Source organism: Dermacentor silvarum, chromosome 2 (genome assembly GCF_013339745.2).
Source record: "Dermacentor silvarum isolate Dsil-2018 chromosome 2, BIME_Dsil_1.4, whole genome shotgun sequence".
In the NCBI taxonomy this organism is placed as follows: domain Eukaryota; kingdom Metazoa; phylum Arthropoda; class Arachnida; order Ixodida; family Ixodidae; genus Dermacentor; species Dermacentor silvarum.
The window spans coordinates 9,665,132-9,690,235 of NC_051155.1; the positions used below are offsets into that span (position 1 = coordinate 9,665,132).

The 25,104-nt window shown below is 48.0% G+C and overlaps 1 protein-coding gene across 1 annotated transcript; it reads right to left on the minus strand.

Moving 5' to 3' along the window:
• Positions 1 to 7,207: 7,207 nt before the first annotated feature.
• LOC119439897 (uncharacterized) lies at positions 7,208 to 7,993 on the minus strand (the record flags this gene model as incomplete). The annotated part of the gene is made up of 1 exon (XM_037704871.2): positions 7,208 to 7,993. A coding segment is annotated over exon 1 (786 nt), but the record flags the coding sequence as incomplete, so codon positions are not given.
• Positions 7,994 to 25,104: the final 17,111 nt, after the last annotated feature.

The following is a 25,104-nucleotide window of genomic DNA, read 5'->3' on the forward strand; positions in this document are numbered from 1 at the left end:
GCATTGCCCGAGCTTCTGCACGCTACCGTCCTCTTCCTTTTTAAAGCGCTAAAGTCGCAATATAGGCACCTAGGACCACAAAAAAGTATTAGTCGATGAAACTTGCAGCTGCACGTCACGCTTCGTCATTCTGACGAAAACGCAAAATTGCATTTTGCAAAACTTCCGTTTCCCGGCACAAATTTCGAAACACGTGACCTCTGGACAGCCAATGAGACAGCCAAGATGGCGGATAATGGCGGCCGTGCAGCCGCCATGCGTGTCCAGAATAGAGCCCCGGTTAGGCGGCGCGGGCGGCGAATAAGGCGAGCGGGGAACGAAAGCGAGGGATGGCAGAGCCCGCGCAATGGCACCGGCACTACAGTGTACTAGTACACTATACCGGCGCCTCCCTCAATCCCCACAACTTGTAGATTAAGAACTTTCTTCACTTTGTTCTGCATAGAAAAAAAGCATAAACTTGGTGCAATCACATGAAAACTCTAAATGCTCTCCCTCATGTTCTTGCACTCTTCAAACGTGGTGACAGAATGCCATGGGTGTTAAAATATAGTACTGAATTCCCGAAACACTAGGCCCACATTTCGGCCTTCCATACAGCCCTCGTTCGTGCTGCCTGTCTCCAGCTTCGATCGTTGTAGTATTGTTTGCGCAACAATATCAGCTCTACGTGCTGCACCAACAAGAACAAACTCCCTTGTAAGATGTGGTTTAATATACTTGCTTAAAAGCTTATAAGCAGTGTACGTCTGCTAACTAGCAGCTTTTACGTCATCATTTGTTGAAAAAAAGCGTTAAGCCTTAATAAATAAAACAACGTGGTAAAAAAATGTCACAGTGTCGCCCTAAGGGCGAAGCAATGAATGCGATAGCAACACAGCAATGTCATACGAAGTAAGGTCAGCGGCTTTGGTAGCAATATGAATTGTAGTAAACATGAGCTGATTAAGTAAGCAGGTGTGCTGCGGCGTAAGTAGACCGACATGAAGAGAGACTCGATGACCACGAGAAGATGCGTGTGAAACGGTGGTGTTGATGAGAAGCGCTTCCCGTGGGCAGCGCGCGTGCGAAGGGACACACCTGTAGCGCAGCACTGCCGATCCGGGCAGCATTACATGTGTTGCGTGCGTTGGAAAATGTGGCCCGACTATTACTAACTGAATGAACAAGTGTGGTGTGAGCGCGCACAAACAAATAGGAATAGATCACACTGAACGACTGCAGACAACGACTGTCAAAACGCTGGCAGCGAGCGTATATACGCCGCAGCGGGCGAAGGTACGTGCGGTCTATCGCTTCAACGGAAACTGAGCAGCGAATGCACAGTGCATAAAGGTCAGAGCCGTGTGGAGATAAGAGACGGTGCGGACGAGCGACGAGCGCGGTTGTTGGCAGCGTAGAAGTGCGCCCCCCCCCTCCCCCCACCCCTCCGCACTCCCTCCGGCGCTGGCTTCCCGCTTCTTTGCTTGCGCGTGGGTGATTGAGTGCGTTCGCTCTCCGTGAAGCGCGCGTCCCCGCACGCTTCCGCTCGGGCATACGGCGCGCGGCGAAGATTTTATCTATAGGGAACCTCACGGCGACGGCGACGGCGACGGCAGAAATCCGGTAGAAGTGTCCATATAATTGCTATCGCAATAAAAGATAAGCAATACTTCGTATCCACACCCCCCGCGTTCTGGTAACACCCCCCAAAGTCGAAATTCCGGATAAACCCCTGAGTATATATATTGTGGGCATTATTCATACGCTTCGTATTCTCATCTGTACATACTCATCATCACCATTCTGGGCCTGGTGGTGGGGCTCTCGCTTGAGAGAGGAAGAGCGTGACCGCCTAAACATCTCGCAAGTGGTGTCTTCACTTTTCGCAATCGAGAACACAAGTCAGTACTAATAACCGAAAGCGATGCACCCGTGTCAACCAAGGCTTCAGTCCGCATACCTTCAACAAACACCACAAGTACATTTGACGGGCGCTCCGGAGGCGTTTCAAGTTGTCCAAAGGATGCAGCTTTGCCTCCTGAAGCTGCACTATTTAGTTTTCCGGGCGGTGATCGGAGGACGAAGTAGCCGGTCGAAGAGGGGAAAAGGAGCGCCGCATCGGTGATGGAGAGCGACGACGCGGGAAGCGCAACGAACCGGCAGCGGTGAATTCCTGCGGAGATGGGGAACGTCGAGGATAATAATTGCAGTACGAACGCCGACGTTGTGGTGGAGGCTCAGAAAACTCGTCCCTTTCAAAACCGTCATAGCCATGCCTTTCATCTTGCTGACGGCGACGGCAAAACCTTGAAATGTGGCCACGGATGCCGCAGTAGTAGCAAACAGGTCGAGGTGGGCTCCATGCGCTGTAAGAGTCAAGAGGTGGTGGTCGCGCAGTGATGGGATTCAGGGACCCGTGCATTGCAGGCGCCTGCTGTGGTGGCTGCTGCAAGGGTGGCACCAGGGAGGCAACCTGAGCGTAAGTTGGCGTAGGGATGGGATGCGGGTTCGGGGTTAGCGGGCACGTCACAGCAGCTATCTCTTCCCTCACGATATGGCGTAGGCCGCCACCAGGAGGTGTCTTATGAACTTCCGGAGAGGTCGACGAAGCTTGGGCGTGCAGTTCCTCACGAATTATGGAGCGAATCAGAGCACGTAGCTCGCTATCGTTGGACGCCCTGAAATCAGACGTGTCGGGGTATAAGCGGATCATAGTAAGCTCATCCAGGCGCTGACACGTACTGATGATGTCTGCGACGGTAGTGGGGTTCAGCACAACAAGAGCATTGAATGCGACAGCCGCAATACCCTTGAGCAGGTGGCGTACACGGTCACTCTCCGCCATCGAGCTGTGCACGCGGCGGCAGAGCGCAAGGACGTCCTCTATGTACGAAGTGTACGACTCTCCTCTGTGCTGAACACGCTCAGAAAGCTTCTTTTTGGCGATATCGGAGCGGACAGTTCGTGAAAATCTGTCATATGTGAAGTTTAAATGTGCTCCAGTTTACGAGATCGAGCGCATGGTTGGAAAACCAAGTTTTTGCGACGCCGGTGAGATAGAAGACGACGTGCCGCAGTTTTGCAGATTGGTCCCAGTGATTAAAGTCACTCACGCGCTCGTATTGCTCCAACCAGTCTTCAACGTCATCACCGCGAAGTCCAGCAAACACCGGTGGAGCCTTTTGAGGGGTGGTGATTGTCCAAGAAGGGGTTACCGCCGGAGCAGGCAAGGTGGATGTCGCGGTATTGGCCTGCTGGCTTGGGACATGGTCGAGGGCAGTTGGAAGAGGCGGCGGCCCGAGCGGAGCTCCAGGGATGTAGCGTACGTGAAGCTGAAGCGAGATCGGGGGCGAGAGGACCGAGGAACTGGACGCGTATTTCTATTTGCACCCACGTCCAGTGCATAGAGTAACATACAAGGATAAGAGCGGACACTTCCATAGGCCCCTGCGGCCGATTTTGGTTCGCAGCGCACCTAGCGGGTGTGTGGAATGTACGCAGACTCAGAGATTAGTACCGCAGAAAAGCTAATGTGGAAGGCTATTTTCTGGCGATTAGAAAATGTACACGGCCTCCAAGATTGCTTCCGTGCGAGTGCTCGTCCCGGAGGCTATATTATGGCTATATTTTTGTTTTTGTTTTTTAACGCGTTGCTTGCATGCATCGAGTAGCTTCGTGTAAGCTGTACCGCCAGAGCAGCAAGCTCACGATGCCACTGTGTGTTTATGCAGGCACTTTAAATAAACATGAGAAGTGTTGGAAGAGACTAAACTTTATTTTTCAGTCATTCTCAGTAAGCACATGTACACTTGTTTTCGCAACGTTCGATGAACGCAAGCACAAAAGGATGGGTGCACTGCACAATGAGAGACATGCCAATACAGCTGCCACATGTTGAGAATAAATTTCACAAAAGGAATAAACAGGCGATATTATGAAAAACCCCACAGAACAGTAAAACTGCAGAAGACGGCATTAGCATTAAAGAGGAAAACAACGCTCGTCCTTTGAAGCTTAACCTTTCTTATTAAGTGGTAGTTTCGGGCTGCATAGCAAACAAGGAATGAAGGCTGCTTACTGCAGTTGTCAGCCAACCACGATCTCTCCCTGTCCTGCCGTTGTTACTGCACCTCGCAACACAGCAGTAATTCCCGTAGTACTTGACTATGGTCGGCATGACCTGAAAAAAAAGTATTGGTTATGCCTTCTCTCCCGCCTTCGCACAAATTTTCCCCTACGCACTTCAGATCGCCCCTTCGCGAAAAGCGTCACGTGCAATTGTCGCAGCTAAAAAAAAAGCAACCTTCGGTGCCATGCATGCGCCACTGAGGCAGGAGTGTTTATTCAGAATACGTCGTAGCCACAACTTATATTCTTCTCAATTCGCAAGTTCTCTCTAATTGCACTCGTAACAAAGGCTTCAAGCAATCAGCGCACACCACGAATAACGATCCTAAGCATAACTGCATTCTTTCACACAATTGCAACACACGTGCATTAAATTCAGACTACGTATACCGGCGTGTGCCGACTCACTTTCTCGCGCCCAGAAACGATTTTCTCGCAAACGTGCTGCGCAGCATTCCAAATTGCTGTTTCTTACATAATGTGAAGCAATCCACGAACATCATGCGCGAAGTGAAGAACACAAAAAGCTCTCTGCGCCGAACAGCACAATGCGACAAATGTTAACTTACGGCGGAAGTGACAAATACATAAGCAATTTGCAAAGTAATAAAGGGAAGAAAGAACGTAATGAAGGCCTTCTTACCAAGCAGCAGCCAAGCAGACAGACACGTTCTGGCAGGCGAACCCAGCAAAGACCACGCAGACGTTATCGCACATCTTTTGTAGCGTCGCCTTGCCTGATCACACCATGGCCGATATTTTGTAGCGATGCGTTATTCTTTATACTATGCCGCTATTCTGGACATTCCGCCATTTTTTTCGAGGCGTGACGTAGGCGCGACGCTTACAAAATGGCGCTGATGGCCCCGTTTTGCTTTCGTAACGATACGCAAATTTTACGTTTCGCCTAAGAAACTGTAATGTAGGCATTGAACCTAGCATTCTTGATAAAGGAAAACAGTTTTCCTCCCCAGTAAAAATAAAGCCGCTAGCTCAAAGCGTACGATTATTCCATCAAAATAGTTTCTCGCTTCCGTCGTCTGCATACACGCAGGCTGTCGTCTGCTTCATTAGATAGGATGTGTGTCCTCGGGAAACTGAATGAGTCATCGTATATCGGCGCCCACGCGCTTGCTTTCTACCTTTAGACAACACACGCGACCTACCAGTGATGATGAGCACACGCTCTAGGCCGCGTTATCGCTATCTCGTGATCCGCAAGTGACTCAGCCCGACTCGTCTAGCTGAGAAGCGGCCGAATATCATCGATAGCGTTGCGCGCGCCACAGGTATCCGCTTGAGCGACGCAAACGCCGGCACTGCCATCTCTTGTGCACTTCGCTGCTTACTCGCACCGCGAGAGGAAACTTCAAGGCACCGTCTTGCGTACATTTCTTTTTTTAAATTAAAAGGTCACCATTGTCATAGCCTTTGATGATGCGAAAAGTCATTAATATTGATTACAATACAAACGCAATAGTGAAAAGTGCGAAATGTCGCAGAAAGTTTGCTAGTTTCAACCAATATCATTTCAAGTAAACGTGTTTTTAATAAAAATAATGGTGCGAAGCACAAATGCCAGCACCACCCGAAAGCGATGCAAATGCTATGAACACGCGTTGTGAACAAAAGATTTTTATGGCCCGAAATGACAGGGAAAATGCGGCGATACGCATGCCTCTCCACTTCCATTGCATATGGCCGCTCATTACCATAATTCGCGCGGCTCGTCGCACCACAAATTATGGCGGAAAATCTCTGCAATGGCGGCCCAGCGCAACGTCACGCAACGTCAAATTGACGTTTACGAAACGGCCCTTCCTGAGACGCTCCTCACGGGATATTCCTTCAGCCAATGAACAAGCTGACATGCCGGCTATCTTGGAACACCACCACATATTCGCGAAATCGCAGATGCATTGCACGAGCTTCTGCACGCTACCGTCCACTTTCTTTTTAAAGCGCTAAAGTCGCAATATAGGTGCCAAGGACCACAAAAAAGTATTAGTCGATAAAACTTGCAGCTCCACGTCACGCTTCGTCATTCTGACGAAAACGCAAAATTGTATTTTGCAAAACTTCCGTTTCCCGGCACAAATTTCAAAACACGTGACCTCTGGACAGCCAATGAGACAGCCAAGATGGTGGATAATGGCGGCCGTGCAGCCGCCATGCGTGTCCAGAATAGAGCCTCTAGTCTTATCATCCACCGCTCACGGCCGGCTGATCCCGTTGATAACGTCTACGTCTACAGCCACATAGACAAGTAGACGTATAGTGCACTATAGAAAAGGTACTACAATAGATTAGTAGTACGCGCGTTCCCTTGGAGACAGGGAGTGTTGTATTGCCCTTTAGCGGGCGGCATGAAGCTGCGTAGCTCGGCCGCTTTTAGGCTCGAGTGGCCACTCTTGTAATCCGTATGTTACTCTATGCCCATTGCTCGACCGCTGGCGCCGCCATGCGCCGCTCGCGCGTACCATGTTTCTAGCCGCACGGCCGCCTGGATCGGCGCTCGCGGCGCCGATTCATGCACCGATTCAGCCGCTGCCGTTGGAACGGAGAACACGCTGTGCTGGGGGTGATTAGGCACAACTGTGGTTGCTGTTAAGGGCTCGATGCTATTCCTAATTAAACGCATCACTGTTTTGATGATCCAAATATAATCTCACTATCAGGGAGGGAGCAGTCTACCTGACTGGAGCAGTATTTTTTTTATTTGGGGTGTTGCTACGCTGCGCTCCGCAACCCCCCAACGACCGCCGCTTCGCGTCAGCGCCCGGCACCACGGCTTCCGCCGTGGCATCGGGGTTCAACGGACCGCACCGCCAAACAGAGAGGGGGAAAAAAGGAAATGTTGATACAAAGAAAAAAGTTTCAAACCATGGCGGGATTCGAACCCGCGTACCACCGGTTCCTGAGCGAGCGTCGTAATTACTACGCCATACAGCCACTTTTTTTTTCTTTAATGCATGGAAAATAAAATGAAAGGTATATTACAGTGCGGACATAGCTACACACTTAACTCGGGCAAACACACACATGCGTCCAACAAGTGCATCCAATCAGGCGGAGGTTCCTGCACAGCGTACACACTTCTTATATAAGCTGCACTTTCTTGAAAGAATGATCTTGTAGATCGCGTGCTTTCGGCATGGCGATCACACATTCTAGCTCTCCATAGGCTATACAAACCCAGTACTACGAACATGTCATAGGGAGGACCGCCACTAATCTTAAACGGTAGGAATCTAATTGCGTATGGAGTGATGTCAATGTCCTTTTTAAGCGTCCATTGGAGAATGTCCCAGAAAAATATAGCATCCGTACAGTCTACAAAACAGTGATCTATAGTTTCAGCACGTGGACACAGTCGACAGTTCGTGGACCATGGCACGAAGCAGCCCCTCGCGTTCAACCAGGTTTTAACAGGAAGTGTTTCCGTATGCAAATTAAAGAAAAATGTTTTAGCTCCAGAAGGTATACACATTTTACGGACCCGCCTAAGTACATCCTGATAAGGCTGATTTATATAAGGTGCACGATACAAAGGATCTGGGAAAATCGAATACACCAGTGCAGCAGGAATTGCTTTTCGACTCGCAGTGAAAATGTACTCCAGGCTGAATCTAACTTTCAAGAAAAGGAATGAATCAACAACCTCCTTGAGAAAGCCCCAAGGAGCCTGTGTGACATCTTTGGCATCTGATGACACTACTACATCAGGAAGATAATGAGCTAATCGGAGCTGTAACATTTCACGCAAAAAGGGATGATCACTGTCTCGAAAGAAAAACAGACGAGAAACAATTTGCCTAACGAAGAGATGGACTAATCCTAAACCACCTCGTTCAAGAGGGACAAACAGATTATCGCGCCACATCAATTCGCAACTCGAGCTCCAAATAAATGTTGCAAATACGCGATGCAGTGCCTGAATACGAAGTCTTGAGCAGTGCAGTACTTTCAGCACATACATGAGACGGAAAACTAAGAACACGTTGCACACTTCAGCACGACTGAACATTGACAAATTCCGTCCTCGCCATGAATTCACTTGACTTTGTATTTTCCTTACTTCCCCCGACCAATGACTGTTGCTATTTCTATACTGTGAGAGAGGTACACCTAAATAGCACAGATCATTTTTCCATTGAATGCCTGTGTAATGTGATGGCATTGTGGCCCATAGTCCAAACCAAAAACCTGAACTTTTTTCAAAGTAAATGCTGGCACCAGAAGCCGCACAAAATTCTTCTGTAATTGCGAGAGCAGTCTTTACACTCTTTTTATCAGTACAAAAGAAGGCCACGTCGTCTGCATATGCAAGAACCCGAATCTCACTCGACGGCAGTTTAAACCCTTGGAAATTTTCTTCTTTGAGGATGCTCATACAAAGGGGCTCCAAATACAGGCAAAAGACAAGCGTTGACAAAGGGCATCCTTGTCTTACTGATGATAAAAGCCTAATCGAATCGGAGAGAGAACCATTCACTATCAACCTCGTTGAGCCATTAGCATAACATATTTTGACACCTTTAAGGAGCTGGGATCCGATATTTATATGCTCCAGTACACTAAACAGGAACGAGTGATTCACCCTGTCGAACGCCTTAGCCAGATCTAGCTGTACCATTGCTACCTGTCCAATCCCCTCGGCTACACACTCAAGCACAGATCTCGCAACGTGAATGTTGGTCTGAATGGACCGACCTCTGATGCCACAGGTTTGATGATCACCTACCACAGATCTTATCACGACTTGTAAACGGTTAGCTAATACTTTTGCAAAAAATTTTATAATCCACATTGCACAAGGAAATAGGCCGGTATCCGTCCGCTTTTTGCAATTTAGTTTCATCATTACTTTTGGCTATGAGTACAGTGTGACCTTCGTACATTGTGGCAGGTAGGTACCCTACCTCCAATGCTTCACGGTACACCTGAAGTAATAATGGGGACAAGAGGGAACGAAAACACTGATAAAATTCGGCCGTAAGGCCATCCGGGCCAGGCGTCTTGCCTTTCGCTAATGAATCTATGCATGCAGTTATCTCATTAATATCAATGTCATCGTTTGTATAATCATAATCGTCCTGATTTAACTGAGGCAGCAGGGATACAAATTTGGTGGCAGACACACATGTATCCAATGGCTTATGGCTTCGAAATAATTTTTGGTAATGTTCAAAAAACGCTTGAGTTATGAGGGTCGGCTCATTAACAACGATTCCACCACACCTCCGAAATAAGCATTCATGCGAACCATATCATTGCGTTTGAGCGCCCTCGGCGAAAGAAACCACCTTGCACGGCAGGGTTGCCCATTCGGACGGGCGTGGCCGCTGCTTTCGCCGCACCGCGCGCCTCCCACCCCTCAACTCCCTTGCTACGGCTGCGCGCGAGACGATTTAATTCGCGCTACAATGAAAACATCGCTTTATAAGAAACCGCGAGAAGTTGTGCCGAACAAAAAGGCACACAAAAGCACCGATGTCCCTTGACGCTACTTTTTCTTCTTTGCACTCCAGCCTCTGTTAGGATGATGCTGCCCGAAACGAGTACACTCGTAAGCCAAAGTTTTGCGGGAAAATTATTTCCGCGCGTTCAAGCGCAGCATGCCAATGGAAAGCCTGCACGCGAGAGAAGGCATTCGAGTGCTATCTTCTAGAAGGAATGCCAGCTGACTGACGAGGCAACCAAGTTTTTTTCCTTTTTTGGCGAATCCGCAGCCCGCAAAATTTTGTTTATGACTTGCATTTTCCCCATCTTGACCAATTGACTGTCAAAATAGGCTTTGGAAAGCGTGAGATTTGACTCGGAACTTTTAAATGGAGAGCTGAAGTCAAGGCAGCCTTGCATCTGTACATGCAAATGCGCTGTTTATTGTGTTAAATAAGCGAACTCATCACGCGTCTTCCTGCACGAAGTATCAAGCTGCTTATCTGAGTCGACAGCCGCGGACAGACATTTTTCAGCAACTTTATGAGCCATCAGTAAATAATTGAATGCCAGGTTTGTATTCATGGCGAAATTAGCAGCATAACACATTCACAATACCTACAATTTATTTACGATAGCAAACACACACAGCTTGTGCACTCGCAGTACTCCTTCAAATGCGGAGAACTTTTCGGCTCAGTGGCTTACTCATTAGTTTTTTGCGGTAAGCCGCTGTGTCCGTAACGACTGCGCCAATATTTGAGAGTAGGGGCTTTATAAATTTGGTTGCAATTAATGAAGAAACCGCTGATGCACGCTCTTCGTTTGCCTGGCAAGCAAAAAGAGGGCAGCTCTCTCAGTGAGGACAAATTAAAGCTCCACTGCTCCAGTTTCACTGGAAATTCGTGAAAACTTAGACCAAGCTTTTCTTTGTGCTCGACTTGCAGCACGGCACGCAGCAGTACGGCATGTTTCTGAAAAATACAGTAAATTGCACGCAGAATTTCAGGCGAGATTATAAAAACAAATCACTTGCCTCAATTCAATGTGGTACAAGAATGTGAAATGCATATGAAAGCATATATGCTAGTCACACAGGGCCTTCAGGAGCAACACTTCCACGTAACATATAGTAGTTCGAGGCTTGAAGGAAATGCCGCTTCAGCACCACTGATGTATCGTGGGAACTTCACAATGTCAATGCGACGCGCATGCAAGGGCCCCGAATAATTCATTCGGCCGGTACATCAGGCTGGAGAAAATGTACTGCAACATTATTATTACCACCGTGATGTCTGTATATGAAGACTTCTGTGAACACAGCGCTCGACCCGAGAACGTACGTAGCCATACAGTGACCACGATGATGAAATAACTTTCTTTTTGAAGGGAACAGCGAGCGCAAGAAAAGAATGGCAAGCGTGGTCAGTGGAAGCGCTTAGGCACAGCGGCAACTCACTCGCCAGAATACGTCTCAAGGCGCATGCAATGCGCCACACAAAGTCGCGTAAACACCCTGCCTATGCGTTAGCTGCATCTCTATCGTATTATGCTACAAAGAAACACCCTCGCTGTGTAAAGCTGGCTTCAGAATCTATCACCACGTGCCTTGATTCTCGTGCAGTTTCTTGCAGCTGTCAGTCCACTTTGGGCCAACAATCAATCCATCTTCGCCACATGCACGATGTCAAATGCGCATCTCTCCAAGCATCTCCACGGCCGCGACGCCGTCAGCAGATGATGATGATGATGATGATTTATTGGCATCCCCTTTGAAACGGGGTGGCGACCAATAGTCACCTAGCCTGCTTGATTTAATCAGGTATACTACACATGTTCTTTATCTAGCATTTTTGTATACCTCTCATTATCTTTCTTTTTAAAAAATTTAGCTTGTACCGCTGCCTATGATTTTAAGAGATCATGTCGTATCCATCTTTTCCCTGCTTTTTTTCCACCAGTACTCTAATCGTCTCTTGCTGATCTATACGGCTGATCTGTTTATGTTTCCTTCCACTTTAAACCCAAGCGCTTCTGGGAGTTGCACGTTACCTACGGTTCTCGCTGGGTGGATCCCGTCGCATTCCATTAGGATGTGCTGAGTGGTCTCTGGATCTTTACTGCAGTATACACATGTCTCATCTAGTTCCGAATATTTGTTCCGATATGTTTTCGTCCTTAGGCAACCGGCTCGAGCCTCAAATAGCAAGGCACTGCCCTTTGTGTTATGGTACAGATTTTCCCTTCTAATTTCTTTCTTCTCATTCTTGTAAATCTCCATTGTCCTTTTCGTTTCCATTCTTTGCATCCAATTCACGGTCTCTATTTCTCTCACTTTCTTTCTGATGACCCCTGGTTGTCTATTTACAGTTTCGATTATCCTGTACTTGGTTGCCAACTTCCTTGACCTCTTCCTCCATTCTGTGTCCACGCTTTTCATGTAGAGATACTTGTGCACTTTAGCCGCCCATTTATTTTCATCCATGTTCCTGAGCCTTTCTTCAAAACTAATTTTGCTTTGTGCTTCTCTGACTTCAAAAGAGGCCCAACCCATGTCTCCATGCACTGCCTCATTTGTCGTATTACCGTGTGCTCCCAAAGCCAACCGGCCTACTGATCTTTGGTTAACTTCCAAACCCGACAAGATATCCGATTTTAAGCACCGAAAGGCATTTGCGAATGTTAGCGCTGGCACCATTACTCCTTTCCATATTCCACGCACCACCTCATACTTATTGTGGCCCCACAGTGCTCTGTGTTTCATTAATGCTGCATTCCGCTTTCCCTTTATTTTCAGATTATCTTGGTGGTTGCTTGAGTAATTCTTTCTTTCGTTTATGTGTACGCCGAGGTACTTATATTGCTTCACTATGGGTATTACTTGCTGTTGAATTGACACCACTAAGTTACTCGTGTGTTCATTAAAGAACATAATCCATGATTTCTCTGTGCTAAACTTAAGGCCTAGATTTGTCGCTGCGCTCCCACAGATATTCGCAAGTATCTGTAAATCTTTTTTATTGTCCGCTAGTAGCACAATGTCGTCTGCGTACATCAATCCAGGGACCTTCTGTTGCACCATTTGTCCATTACGCATGTAGAATAAATCAAAACCTAATTCGCTGTTTTCTAGTCGTCTTTCCCTTGACGTAAAGCGTGAACAACAATGGTGACAGAGGGCATCCTTTCTTCAATCCTTGGTGAATTCCCACCATTTCATTTCCTTTTCGGCCTTCCCATGCCACTTGTACTTGGTTGTCTCGATATATCTCCCTCAGTAGCTCCACGAAATCGTCATCTATGCCTTCGTATTGAAGAATATCCCACAACAATTCCCTGTCTAAGTTGTCATAAGCTCCTTTAATATCTAGAAATGCTACCCATAAAGGTCTTTTCTGAGCTACTGAAATCTCTATGCGGGTGGGAGCACAGCGCCGCCTCACGGCGCGCGGGGAAACTTCCTCAATTACATGTTTTCAATGGGGCGCGCGTCGAATGGGACGGCCGTAGCCTCCCCGCCGCGCGCGCCGATCCAGGCGGCCGTGCACCTTGAATCATGGTACGCGCGAGCGGCGCATGGCAGCGCCAGCGGTCGAGCACTGGGCGTGGGCGCAAGTATCAATACGCGAACCGGACAGCACAATCCACCGATGATGATGATGATGATGATGATGATGCCTCAACACACTCCACCACTTGCGAGACAACGTTTAGGCGGTCACTCTCTTCTTTATTCTCTCAAGCGAGAGCCCCACCACCAGGCCCAGAATGGTGATGATGAGTATGTACAGATGAGAATATGAAGCGTATGAATAATGCTCACAATATACTTATGATGATACTTATGACATCAGCATGCAAGTGGCGATCTTTCCATTCCTAATAAATGTTGTAAGTTATTAGAAGAGCTTTATCTATTTTTTTTTTTTCACGAGTCGTTAGCCTTGCCTACTGGAAAGAGAAGCAATACTGAGAAACATATCTTTTACGTGAATTTCACAGGCCGATGATTAAAGCCTCTACCGAAGGGGTCGACCACTGAAGTCTGCAGGTATTTTTCTGGGTCAGTAAGAACGCAAAGTAATTTGAAGCGAGGTGAACATACAACATATTCGTTCTCTAGACATGGGCTATGATTAGAAATACCATTAGAAATAATTGTTAGTTGGCTACCTCCTTCTCTTTAAAAAATAGATTAAGCTTTGTCCTGTGTATGCAGGGTGCCCCAGCTACACGTAACCAAGGTTTTAAACAGTCACAGGCCTGCGCGGCACACGCAGCACAGTCACAGTGTAAGCTGCACTCTAAAAACAGTTGCACCCTTTGGGGCGTATTTTTGCCACAGAACAATAATCGTCATTTGACTTGCGTGGCTTTCCTTTCTTTAACGCTGTGCGCCCGGCACTTCTCGGTCACGAACGACAAGAGCGTTATCAGTATGACACAGCGTTCTCGACAGGAAAGTAGCAAGTGCAGAGTATTCAAGATAGGAAACGCAAGCAAGACAGATGACGATTATTGTTGTGTGGCAAAAATGCACCCCAAAGGGTGCAACTGTTTTTAGAGTGTGGTGGAGCGGCTTAAGAGTAGCTCTAATTTCGGCACCACGCACAATAGGGTCTTCGCGGCAGTCTCTTCGCCTCGTTTTGACGAGAACGATCTGAACTGTCAGTCCGGCGTCGACGGCGAGCTGCGGCTTGTAATGCTGTCTGCATAGCAGTCTGCTGAGCCCGATGATGCATGGTTGTAGCCACGCACGTATACCTCTACGATTCGCTTCTTCAGCAGCGGTTCGTACCTTGCGAGGAGACGACATAACGTGTACCGAAGAGGCACCCAGAATACGTGGCGCCCATCTCACATCGGGATCGCGTTGATTGCGCGCCTCGTCTGAATCGCATCTCGTGAGAATTCGCTGAGAATCGCTGCGTTTGCATGCACGTTAACTAGATGGCGCCACCATACTGGCAGGGGCTTGGGTCGTCTGCGCCTGCGCGCCAGCCTAGGGCACATTTAGAGGGCATTTTCCGCTGCCTGATAGCAAGCGCTTGCGTGGCTCAGTGGTAGAGTATTTTTAGGTAGAGTAACCGTTGGCGCCCTATCCTGTCTCCTACTTGGTTTCCTTCTTCGTTTCCTTGCGCCACAATTTATTCGTTAAGTAGAGTATCCGACTCCCACGCAGCGAGCGCGGGTTCGGTCCCGGCGGAAACCGGGTACTTTTTTCGCATTTCCGGCGATAGCGGTTACGGACACAGCCGCCGCCTCGGCGGACACCATCGCGAACCGAAACGGCTATTGGAATGAGCCCATAACAGCTTACGCTGTAAAACGACGGAGTGTGCTAGTGGACTAAAGCGAACTCAGTAGTCGAAAGGGAAAACAGCGCGAAAAAACACGACAAGAAGACAAGAAGGGGGACACGCACCAGCGCTGACTGACGACTGAATTCTTTATTCAGAAAGGAACACATATATGCCAAAAAAAGAAAGAAAAGAAGGGCATATCACTGCGCATGGGCTGTTTTCCTTTTCGAGTATGTACCGACTAGCCCAAGCCTCTACGGTCTTGGAACTCAGTAGTGTTGAACCTCGCGCGACCTAGTCTGCGGTATTTTCTTTTTTTTCGTTTAGCAAATTCAATTAATTAATATAAGTTAATTCCCTAACTTTTTTAAATATTGCCTTCAGTAAGAAACTGTCAATATGAAAGTTGTAGATTACATTCTAAAATAGCCGACTGAAGTGTTTGCAACTAAGTACCATTGATGGAGCGTCTTGTACTTGCCCTTAAAGAAAGCCCGCGAAATACAAAAACAACCGTGGGATAGCACCACTATTTCAGCGCCCCCAGACGACCGATCATCGCCATCGGGCGATCGGTCGCGATCGAGCGTACAGAGCGAGTGGTAGTGATGAAGGTGTGTCGCGTTTCGACATGACGTGGCATAAAGATATCATTCGCTCCACTTGTGGAATGAAGCCGCAACAGACAAGGCAAAAATAAAAAAAAAGGCTCAGGCTTGAGTAATTGCTGACCGCAGAACTGTTTAATCGGGAAGGAAACTGTCATAGTTGCTGGCGTGTATCTTGCGGCCACCGGAAACGCCAAGTTCGTCCGGGACAGCCCTGCAAACACAAGCGAATTTCTTTTCTTGATCAGTCGTCTGGGAGCGCTGAAATAGTGGCGCTAGTAAAGCCCCGCAATGCCTAAAAGTAGCGCCATCTAAAATCCCTTGATAATTTGAAAGTACCGACATTTTTTTAACTCTGCCGCCGCGCCCAAGACCCTCGCGTGCACTCCTCTCCCACCTGTCGAATCGGCGCTTTTATGAGCGGTGATTGGCCCCGCGAAGTGACGCTTTTCTTGTGTTTTCATTTTTCGTCGGCGCCATTAGCAAGCCGCCTCCCTTTGTTGCGAGTTAAGCTCCGTCGGGGTACGAGGGGTACGCTCCGACTCTTGAAGGTCTGCTTTTTATGTGGTTTTTGTTAAGCCCAGGTGCACACAGCGAGTGCGGAAGCAAGAGTATTGGGATGCGTCCCGCGGTATCCCGAATACGGAGGAATATTTGAATCCTTCCTATTGACGCGTAAGGCTGTAAGGCAGCGCGTGTCCCCAGCCAGAGTTTCACAAGTTTCTTCTACAACTGCGTTTTGCCTAACACCTTTTATTTCCCTATGTCTTCCTTTGCTTTCCCGTATGCTTGTCGTGCAAAGCTCCAGAAGGCACCTCAATTGAAAATTGCATCTGAGCAGTTGTGAGTTGTCGTTTTATTGCGGTTGTGTAATCGATGCTCCAGACCGGTACTCCAGGTTCAAAATTTGTTTTGGCAGCGCTGTATATTTTCTACCAGTACCAGAGCAAACATGCAAAATGTCAAAACCCTGCAGCTCTTCGCGGCCGGTGCTGTCAGCCTTTTATGGTCCTACTAGCAGTTTTACGGGTACATTGCAAGATAATTGGCACTTGGGTGAATCAGCAAGACAAAAGTTTGGAAGAATAAACCGAATAAATCCGCAAATGAGGGCCAGAACACAGCTAAACGGATCTTTCAACATTTTCTAACATAGCTATATGCATCGGTTTAGACCGATGACGGCCTTCGCTCCACCGTCGCGACACCACAACGCTAGCAGTCTTCTGATATCTAGCGTCATGTAAGAAGGGAGTCAGAGAAATGCCTTTTCACGCGAGCCTTGACTCGCTGCGGGTGATCTGCAAACAACGGGAGTGTTTCTATTTTTTTTTTAAGTTGTGGTGTTAAATACTATTGATTGTCTAATCCATTATGAAAAAATTATTTGATTAGAAAGTAGAAGAAAAAAAAACAACCATGCGCCGCCGGTGGGATCCGACCCAGGCATAACTACGGGGGGCTCGGAGTTGCACCCCGGCGATGCCGAAGTCCCCCCTCCTACAATGTCAGCACCATGTAGAGTCCTCTTACCCAAACCGTTTATGGTTTCTTTTGAGTTGCCTCTACATTCTCTCTTAAAATGTTATTGTGGCTAAAAGCTAACTGCATCATTGTTGACGCGGACGTGCACGGCTTTTATTCATAATTTCGCTTTATTTCTGAAAATATTATAATATTAAAACAAGCGCATTAGACGCACCAACGGCAGCTCCCTCATCTGCATTTTTTCACTTCAACATGTTATTTTATTTTCCAGTGTGAACACCATGCACAGACACATTATATTTCACTGCGTACACACAGCACAAGGTTTATTATATTTTTAAAGATAAAGAGGGTAGCCAACTAACAATTATTTCTAATGATATGGATAGCCTATGTGTAGAGAAGGAATATGCTGCTGTATGTTCAACTCGCTACAAATTGCTTTGCGTGCTTTTTTTTTACACTGAAAAAGACCTGCAGACTTCAGTGACCGCTTCGGCAGAGTCCTTTATCAACGGTGGGTGAAATGCACGTGAATGATATGTGGCTCAGAATTGCTTCTGTAATGCTAGCGACTCATGAAAAAAAAACTTATAATAATTTACAACATTTATTGGGGATGGAAATATCGCAACGTACATGCAGACGCCATAAATATACATAATTAACTTAACCGAAGTTAACCTAACCTAAATTAACTTAACCGAAGTTAATTAACCGAAGTGAGGCCAAGCCGGATTCACCCAAAATCAGATTGAATAGCAGTCATGCGCAGCAGAGCTTCTACTAGGACTCGGGGAAAAAAAAGAAAGCTGCAGTTTTGCCGGAAAGGCGAAGCAGTATTAGTGATAGCGAAGCATAAGACGATTATACGAAAAAGATTCTTCCCGTATAAATCCGTGTAAGAGCCGCACCCCCCACTTTAAAGCAAATATTTTTTTTAATCCAACCGAGAAGCAATCGCGTTCCGCGCGATTCCGATCGCGCTCCACTGCGAATTTTCCTGCGCAGCGTACTTTCGCGCGTCGCAACTATAAAAAAAAAGTCGGTTATAACTTACGAAGACAGGAGAGGCGCACCGCCCTGACCACTCAAGCGCAGCAGCCGATTTCCACCACGACTAAAGAAATAGTCCCGCTGTCACGACGCGGCCCAGCTCGAAGCGCGGGCTGCCATGTCCTCCGTCGGCGGGGTCACCGGCCGTCCGGCTCATGACGTCAGTCTTGAGTGCACGCCCATTGGTGGATGCTCGTGTGCATCCGCTTTTGAGAGGCAAATACCGCTGCCTTCTAAAGTTGTACACGACTATAGATGGCGAGAGGAGGCGATCGCGGAGGTTTACGGCAGGTTTCATACTCTCGCAGTTGGAAAAATTAGATAAAATGGCCCGGTCCCTTGTAAGGCTCGTCAAAATTGCAACAAAATGTGCGGCCCTCACACGAGTCGATCTGTACGTTGGTTATATCGCCTATATGAATTGTAATAACATTTACTCACTCATTAAATTAACAAACATCGTGCAATGCACGGACCATGTAAACCTGTAAATATCCCACTGGATGACCACGAGCACTCGCTATCACAACGCTGACATTATGATTAACGCCGGAAGAGGGGGCTAACGGTTCGTTCAGCCATGCAATTCACCGCCACTCCGAAAATTAGATTCATAATCATCATCTGCATGTTTTTATGTCCACTACAGGACGGCTTCGGTCAGCGATCTCCAATTACCCCTGTCTCTTAACTTAGGCTATGCGATCTGCAACACTTCGGGCGCGGAAAAACAGCCTAAGAAGGAAGACAGCGCGCATGAAGTTAGCAGCCATCCCTGCTCGCCCTTTGTGATTGCACCCCCCAATGATTACCAGCAAGTGGATACGGCATGCACGCGGGCCGCGTAAGCGTCAACCGCACACAGTAATTTGCAGCTGCGGCAGGGCTAGATAAGAAGACGCGTGCTCTCCTCCCCATGCGCGCATTTGATCACGTGACCTCCAACTAACCCGAATATTGAGCGCGTGTGAAGATCATGTCCATCAAGTGTTACGGCTCAGCGTTACGGGCTTTTTCTCGCACCCGTGGTGTATGGGTCGCTCACTCGTACGACTTTTGGACATTATACGGAATATCACGGCGACGATGAGAGCGAAAATTTGCCTGGGGTGTCAATACAATTGCTGTCAAAGGACAAATTGAAAACAGGCGTCGAGCTCGCTTCTACCGCGGCTGCGGACGTTGCAATGTGCACCGGCTACAAACACAGCATGAGCACCAACGACAAAACCAATAGTGGGCACCTCGCGCTCATCGGTACTTCGCCAAAACCCGTCTGACGCTGAAAGGGAAGCGTATTTTCGATCGTATAAGCACCAGCGGAAACATAACACTAGGCGCGCGGGGAGACAGCGCACGCGAAGGGACCAGCCATCTCGGCTGGCCCAAGCTTGAACTCGGCGCAGATTAACTCCAAAATGAAGCGCGTGACCCACATATGTATGGCAGAGGCAGGAAAAGTAGAAGTTGAGGACCCGTGTGTTCTAGCCGCTAGGCGAAAGAAGACTCCACGCCGCTATCAAAAAAGGTTCCTCAGCTCACGTGTTTCCATCAGCGAGTGACATGTACCGCCAGAGGTTCTATGAAGTACTTGAGACAGTGCTGTCTTCGTTAAACAACAGGTATCCACCTGATATGTGGCAGCATAAGTCCCACATTGAGCAGCTTGCCATAGAGAAGGAAGACGAAGCATATATAACATAGTTCTACGGTGACGACCTTGAACCAGGACGCCTCATTTTGCAGAGATATGCTGATTGACATTTTCAGCGAGCAAAGGTCGGCATCATTGCACACATTTGGGGACGTCGTGCACATGTTTAAGGGGGGCAAGCGCGAACACCTGCGAAACCTTTTGCCGGAAATTGCCAAGCTAAAGAAATTGCGTTGGCCATGCCGGTCTCGTCGACCACATCCGAGAGGTCCTTTTCTTGCCTTCAGCGACTGAAAGTGTACTTGCGGTCGACAACTGGACAAGCCCGTTTGAACCACCTGGCAATTTTTTCACGCCCACAAAGAACTGTCCCGCAAAATCAATTTGATTAAGATTGCCGACGTCTTCATTTCCAGATCAAGTGCCCGAACGAACACTTTTTCAGTGATGGTGAAATCATCGCATCAGACTACGAACTGATGTCTTTAATAGGAGAGAGAAAGGCACCAACTTACAAGTTAAAGAAAACCACCTGGCTTAGAAAACAACGCAAAAAGGAACGAAAATAACAGCGCAAACAGAGTGAGGGCATTTGGGTAAGAAAAGACGCGTGGTTGCGCTATTTGTAAATCTCCCTAGTCTATCTGTGCATTTTCCTTATTAATTTTTATTCGTCGAAAAATTTTTATTCGTCGGGAAGAAGTGGCGATAGAGAGCGTCTGTGTTTTCGGCTGTTCCACTTTTCTGTAGTTTTTTAATATTGTGTGTACACAGTGATCGCGTCATCCTTCGGGATGGCGGGCACACGTCCCGTGCAGCTTCCCGTCGACGCAGTCGACCAAACTGCTGCTCGGCCAGCTAGTGCCTTCTTTGCTACGGCCGTCACCGACGTGGAGCTTCCAGATTCGGCGGATGACTCCACGGTGACTGAGATGGATTCCGACAGTAGCAGCTTCAAGCCTGTTGAATCGCGCCGCCTGAAAGGGAAGTTGCGCCGAACATCAACAGCTGGTGAGTCGACTACAAAGACTGTTGACAAACCTGGCGTGTTGCGCCAGACATCAGCAGCGAGGGAGTTGCCTACAGAGAATGTTGACGCACCTGACGGATTTTCTGTGGCTTTCGTAGCCACAACGGAGACGGCTAATTTAAATACCATTAACAGACAGCGGTTGACCCAATTTTTCGACCAGGTCATTCCGGGACAAGTCCAAGAGGTCAGAATCAACGCATGGAAGAATGTCCTTACCGTAGATGTGAAATCTCAGGCGTCGGTGGACAAGCTGAAAGAAATTGGAGTGTTAGGCGGTATGCCGGTCCGCCCCTATCTCTCTCATGGAAAACGGACTTCCACTGGAGTTATTACAGATGTAGACCCTGAAATAACTGACAGCAACCTGCGGACTCATCAATACTACGGCCAGGATAGTCGACATCCATCGTTTCAGCCGATCACGGTGTGTTAAAGTAGTTTTTGAAACCGACTCTATCCCATCCCACGTCAAGGTGGGCTATGTGCGGCATCCTGTCCGTCTGTATGTTCCCAGGCCCAGGGGCGTAGCCAAGGGGGGGGGGGGGTTCAAACCCCCCCCCGAAATTTTTTCCGCAAACCCCCCCCCCTCCCTTACCCACCCTTTTTGTTTTCGTCGCTAAGCGCTGACATAATTCATGAAACCGGTGTTACTATCACAATTTCATTCCTGGGCGCTTCCGTTTGGGTTGGTAATTTACAGCGAATCATGTCTGCATATGGAAAAAACTGTCACGGTGTTTGTCAAGGCTTTGACACTCTGTGAAGTTTTGGGCGAGAATGTGGCGGCCGCATTCTGAAGCAACAAATGCGCAACAAATGAAGCAACAAATGCGGCAGCCGCATTTTAGTTGATGGCGAAAACGCTCGAGGACCGTTTAATTAGATTTAGGTGCACGTTAAAGACCCCAGGTGGTCGAAATCTCCGGTATACATTTCCGCCGCTTCCCTTCAGGTGCCGGTTAGGCCGCGCTCGCGCAGGATCTTAGACTACGCGAGACACTTGGTCTCGAAGCTGTAGGAAGCGGCAAAATCTTGCAAAAATCCACCCGCCTGGGCGGCAAAACAGGCAGAAAAACAGGCTGCGAGCCAAATCGGTCTCGGGCCGATTTTTTCGCCATGACGAAGCGGAAACGCGGCGGAAAGTCGTTCTGCTTCAATGGAAGCTACACTAGCATGTAAACAACCGGTCGTAAAATTGAACATGGCACCAAAAGTGTAGGCTGTAATGCTGATCGACGCGATCAAGAACCAGCCCTTGCTCTACGACAAGAGTGGCACTAAAACGTACTGTCAGCAATACTCAAGATAGTATTCAACGTCGCGCGACCGGGGGTGCGGCAACGAAGCCTTGGCGTGACCCAACTTATCGCGCTTTTGCAAAGCCAGGTGAACCCACCACCGCCGTTTTCGAGGTGTCCGCGTCTTCCGTTTATTCATTGGCCATTTCTAGAAAACAAGTAGGTAGAAGTATAAAAGCCATTTCTTCTTCCACTTCCACGGCAGACAATAGTTAGGCAGATTCCTCGTTGGCGCTCCATAATTCTCCTCGCACGTGTACGGTATGTTGCAGAAGTCGCGGGGTGCTTTTCTCGTCGCGACGATAGATCGGGAGCGTAGGTCTCACGTAGGACGCGCAGGCTTTGGCGAGCCCCAACACAAGGGCCAGCCCGGGTTTAAGCTGTGGTGTTCCCGTTGCCCCTTTGGTGTCCTGGAGGCGCCGAAAATACGAAATGATGAAATGTTATTACAACTTGTAAATAAAAGCTATTTAAAAATGTTATCACGCCTAGGCACCAACCTGTGACTCAGCGCTACCGCGCCCGTGTGAGGAGAATTGACCTTTTTAACACGAAAGTCTTTTATGCCGGGGTCCACCAAGACTTCACTGACGTATTTCCGTCACGGAAATACGTCATAGAACATAATACAAAGAAAGAAACCAGAAGAAAAAGTTTCACAAACATGCAAAATTTGGAAATCGAACCCACGACCTCTCGGTCCGCGACGATAGACCGCCGAGCGTTTAACCCATTGCGCCACAAACGCATTTGCAGAGAGCTACACAGACGCGCCTTATATATCTAACACTCCTCCGTGTACCCGCGCTCTTGCTCGGGGCGGTGCCGCCGCCTACGAGCAGAAAAGAGAAGTACTGCATTATGACACTAACGCGCACCGACAGTGAACGCTTCGGTGGTCTCAGCACTACGACGCCTCCATGCCAGCATTCGAAGGGACGCTGGCATCAAGAAGCACTACCAACGCCACCTAGGTGGCGTTCACCGTACTCAGCACAGCGGAGCGTGGCCTCCGCAATTAGCTCTGAAAATGTTTCTGAAGTTGATCGCGGAGGCTGCAATTACGACGCGCTGTACGCGCTGATTTGACTCGGTGACGATTCAGTTACGTGCTTTGTCTTGCGCGTTGTATTAGTGTGTCAGTTACGTGCTTCGTCTTTCGCGTTGTGCTAGCGTGTGCAGCGTAGTGCAGCTTCCATATGCACGACGGTTGCTCATGGTCATCGACGTTGGTAGTCGTGATGGAGGAGACGTGCCACCAGGCGTCAGCGTGGGTGCATCAACGCTAGAGTCACTGGAAAAATTTTAGAGTATCGCATTTGTTTTCCGCGCGCCGCCTCCTGCCGCGGCCACCGGTGATTGGGGCGCTCGTGTCACGTGACCTTTCGCCGCCATATTTCTTCCAAGCCCTTTCAGTTGGCATGTCGAACCCGTAGCGCACGCACCGCGCACGGAGAGCACTTCGCCGTTTCGTTCAACGCTTGCGTTGCGCTTGCGAACACAGGCGTCAGAAATAACCCATCATCATGCCTGCTTGCTGCGGCGCCTTCGGGTGTAGCAACCGAACGGAGTCCGGGAAGGCATTTTTCTCTATTCCGTGCTGGAAGGACGACGGTGAACGACGTTCTGCGTGGCTCCACAGAATTGGCCGCAAAAACTTCGCGCCCTCGAAGAACACCCGCTTGTGCGAGGTAAGTTTCTTGAATAACTAGTTTGCTGGACAGTTATTGCTTTCAAGTGACTGTACTTGCGTGTGACCGCTAAACTTTACCTGTCCAGTTCACGCTCATCGCTCTGGGTGCGGCTATTGAACACTATGTAGCTAGCACACGTGGTTTTGAGTGAGCTGTTCTGTTCGCGTGGCTCGCTTTGTTTCATGCTATTGAAAATCGCCCAGTACCTATCTTTCAAGTAAGGTCTCCGGTTCGCGAGGCCCGCTCTGCTTTGCGCTATTGTTTCCAGTAAACTGTTCGGTTCGCGCGGCTCGCTTTGTTTTGCGCTATTGAAAATTGCCCAGTACCTATGTTTCAAGTTGAAAACATCGCACTACGAACTTTCTAGCAAGCTCTCCACTGTTTCATTCGGTTTGCGCGCCGCGTTTGAAGAAAACGTACATACATGTCAAGCAAGCTGCAGTGCTTGATTCGCGCGGCTCGATGGAAACAACAAACATGCATTTCAAGTGAGCATGTTGTGCTACAAAGTAAAAGGAGGCGGTTCCCATGAATAACGTGTTTTAAACAAGCACCAGGTCTACACAGAAAATGTTGCTTCAAAATGTCTTCTATAGATTTCCTAACTCTTTTTTTTGCGACCACTTACACTTTAGATATTTTAAGCACTGTCACAGGGTAGGTTTATTAACATTCCTATTTTTCTTTGTTTTCTCCATGGACAAACTATAGGACCATTTCATTCCTGATGATATTGAGAAACCAAGAGTCGAATCGGAAGACGGTATGCTGTTGTCATGCTTGACGAAATAAATTGTTGTTGTGACTGTTGTGAAATAAATATGTTGCTTGCCTCCACATCTTACTTTGTGACTGCATGCTGTTCTGAAAATGGGAATTTTGCTGACAGCATGAAGCAATTCGGGGACAAATGGTATGGTGTCCCTCATACAGGGAGGCTGTAAAATAGTAATTTTTATTGCAAACCTGCTACAGCATGATTACGAATGCTTGTCAACTGGCACAGCACCTCTATAAACAGCCTCATACATATTTTTATGCCGTGAGTGCAGCGACAAGAACATCATTTAAAACATAGAAGTGCTCAATGTTACAATTCCGTTTCAGAAACCTAGTTTTTACCGTGTCTTCGCAACTTGTTTTTTCGAAAACGTCTTTTTGTGTTAATGATCCGATTCACATAAAGGGTATACAATAAAAGGAGTATGATCGAAAATAAATATAGGAAAACCGCACCACTGTTTAGTACTGGCAATGTCAACACAATACTCCAGAACACAGTAACAGATTGGAAATAAGTGCGCTAAAAGGTTGACATTATCAAAGGTATAAAAAAAAACATTCGCACACATTCTTTATAGCCGTATGCGGATACCTGCTTGAGTTTCGCGTGAATTAAAAGCTGTTAACCAGTCGTT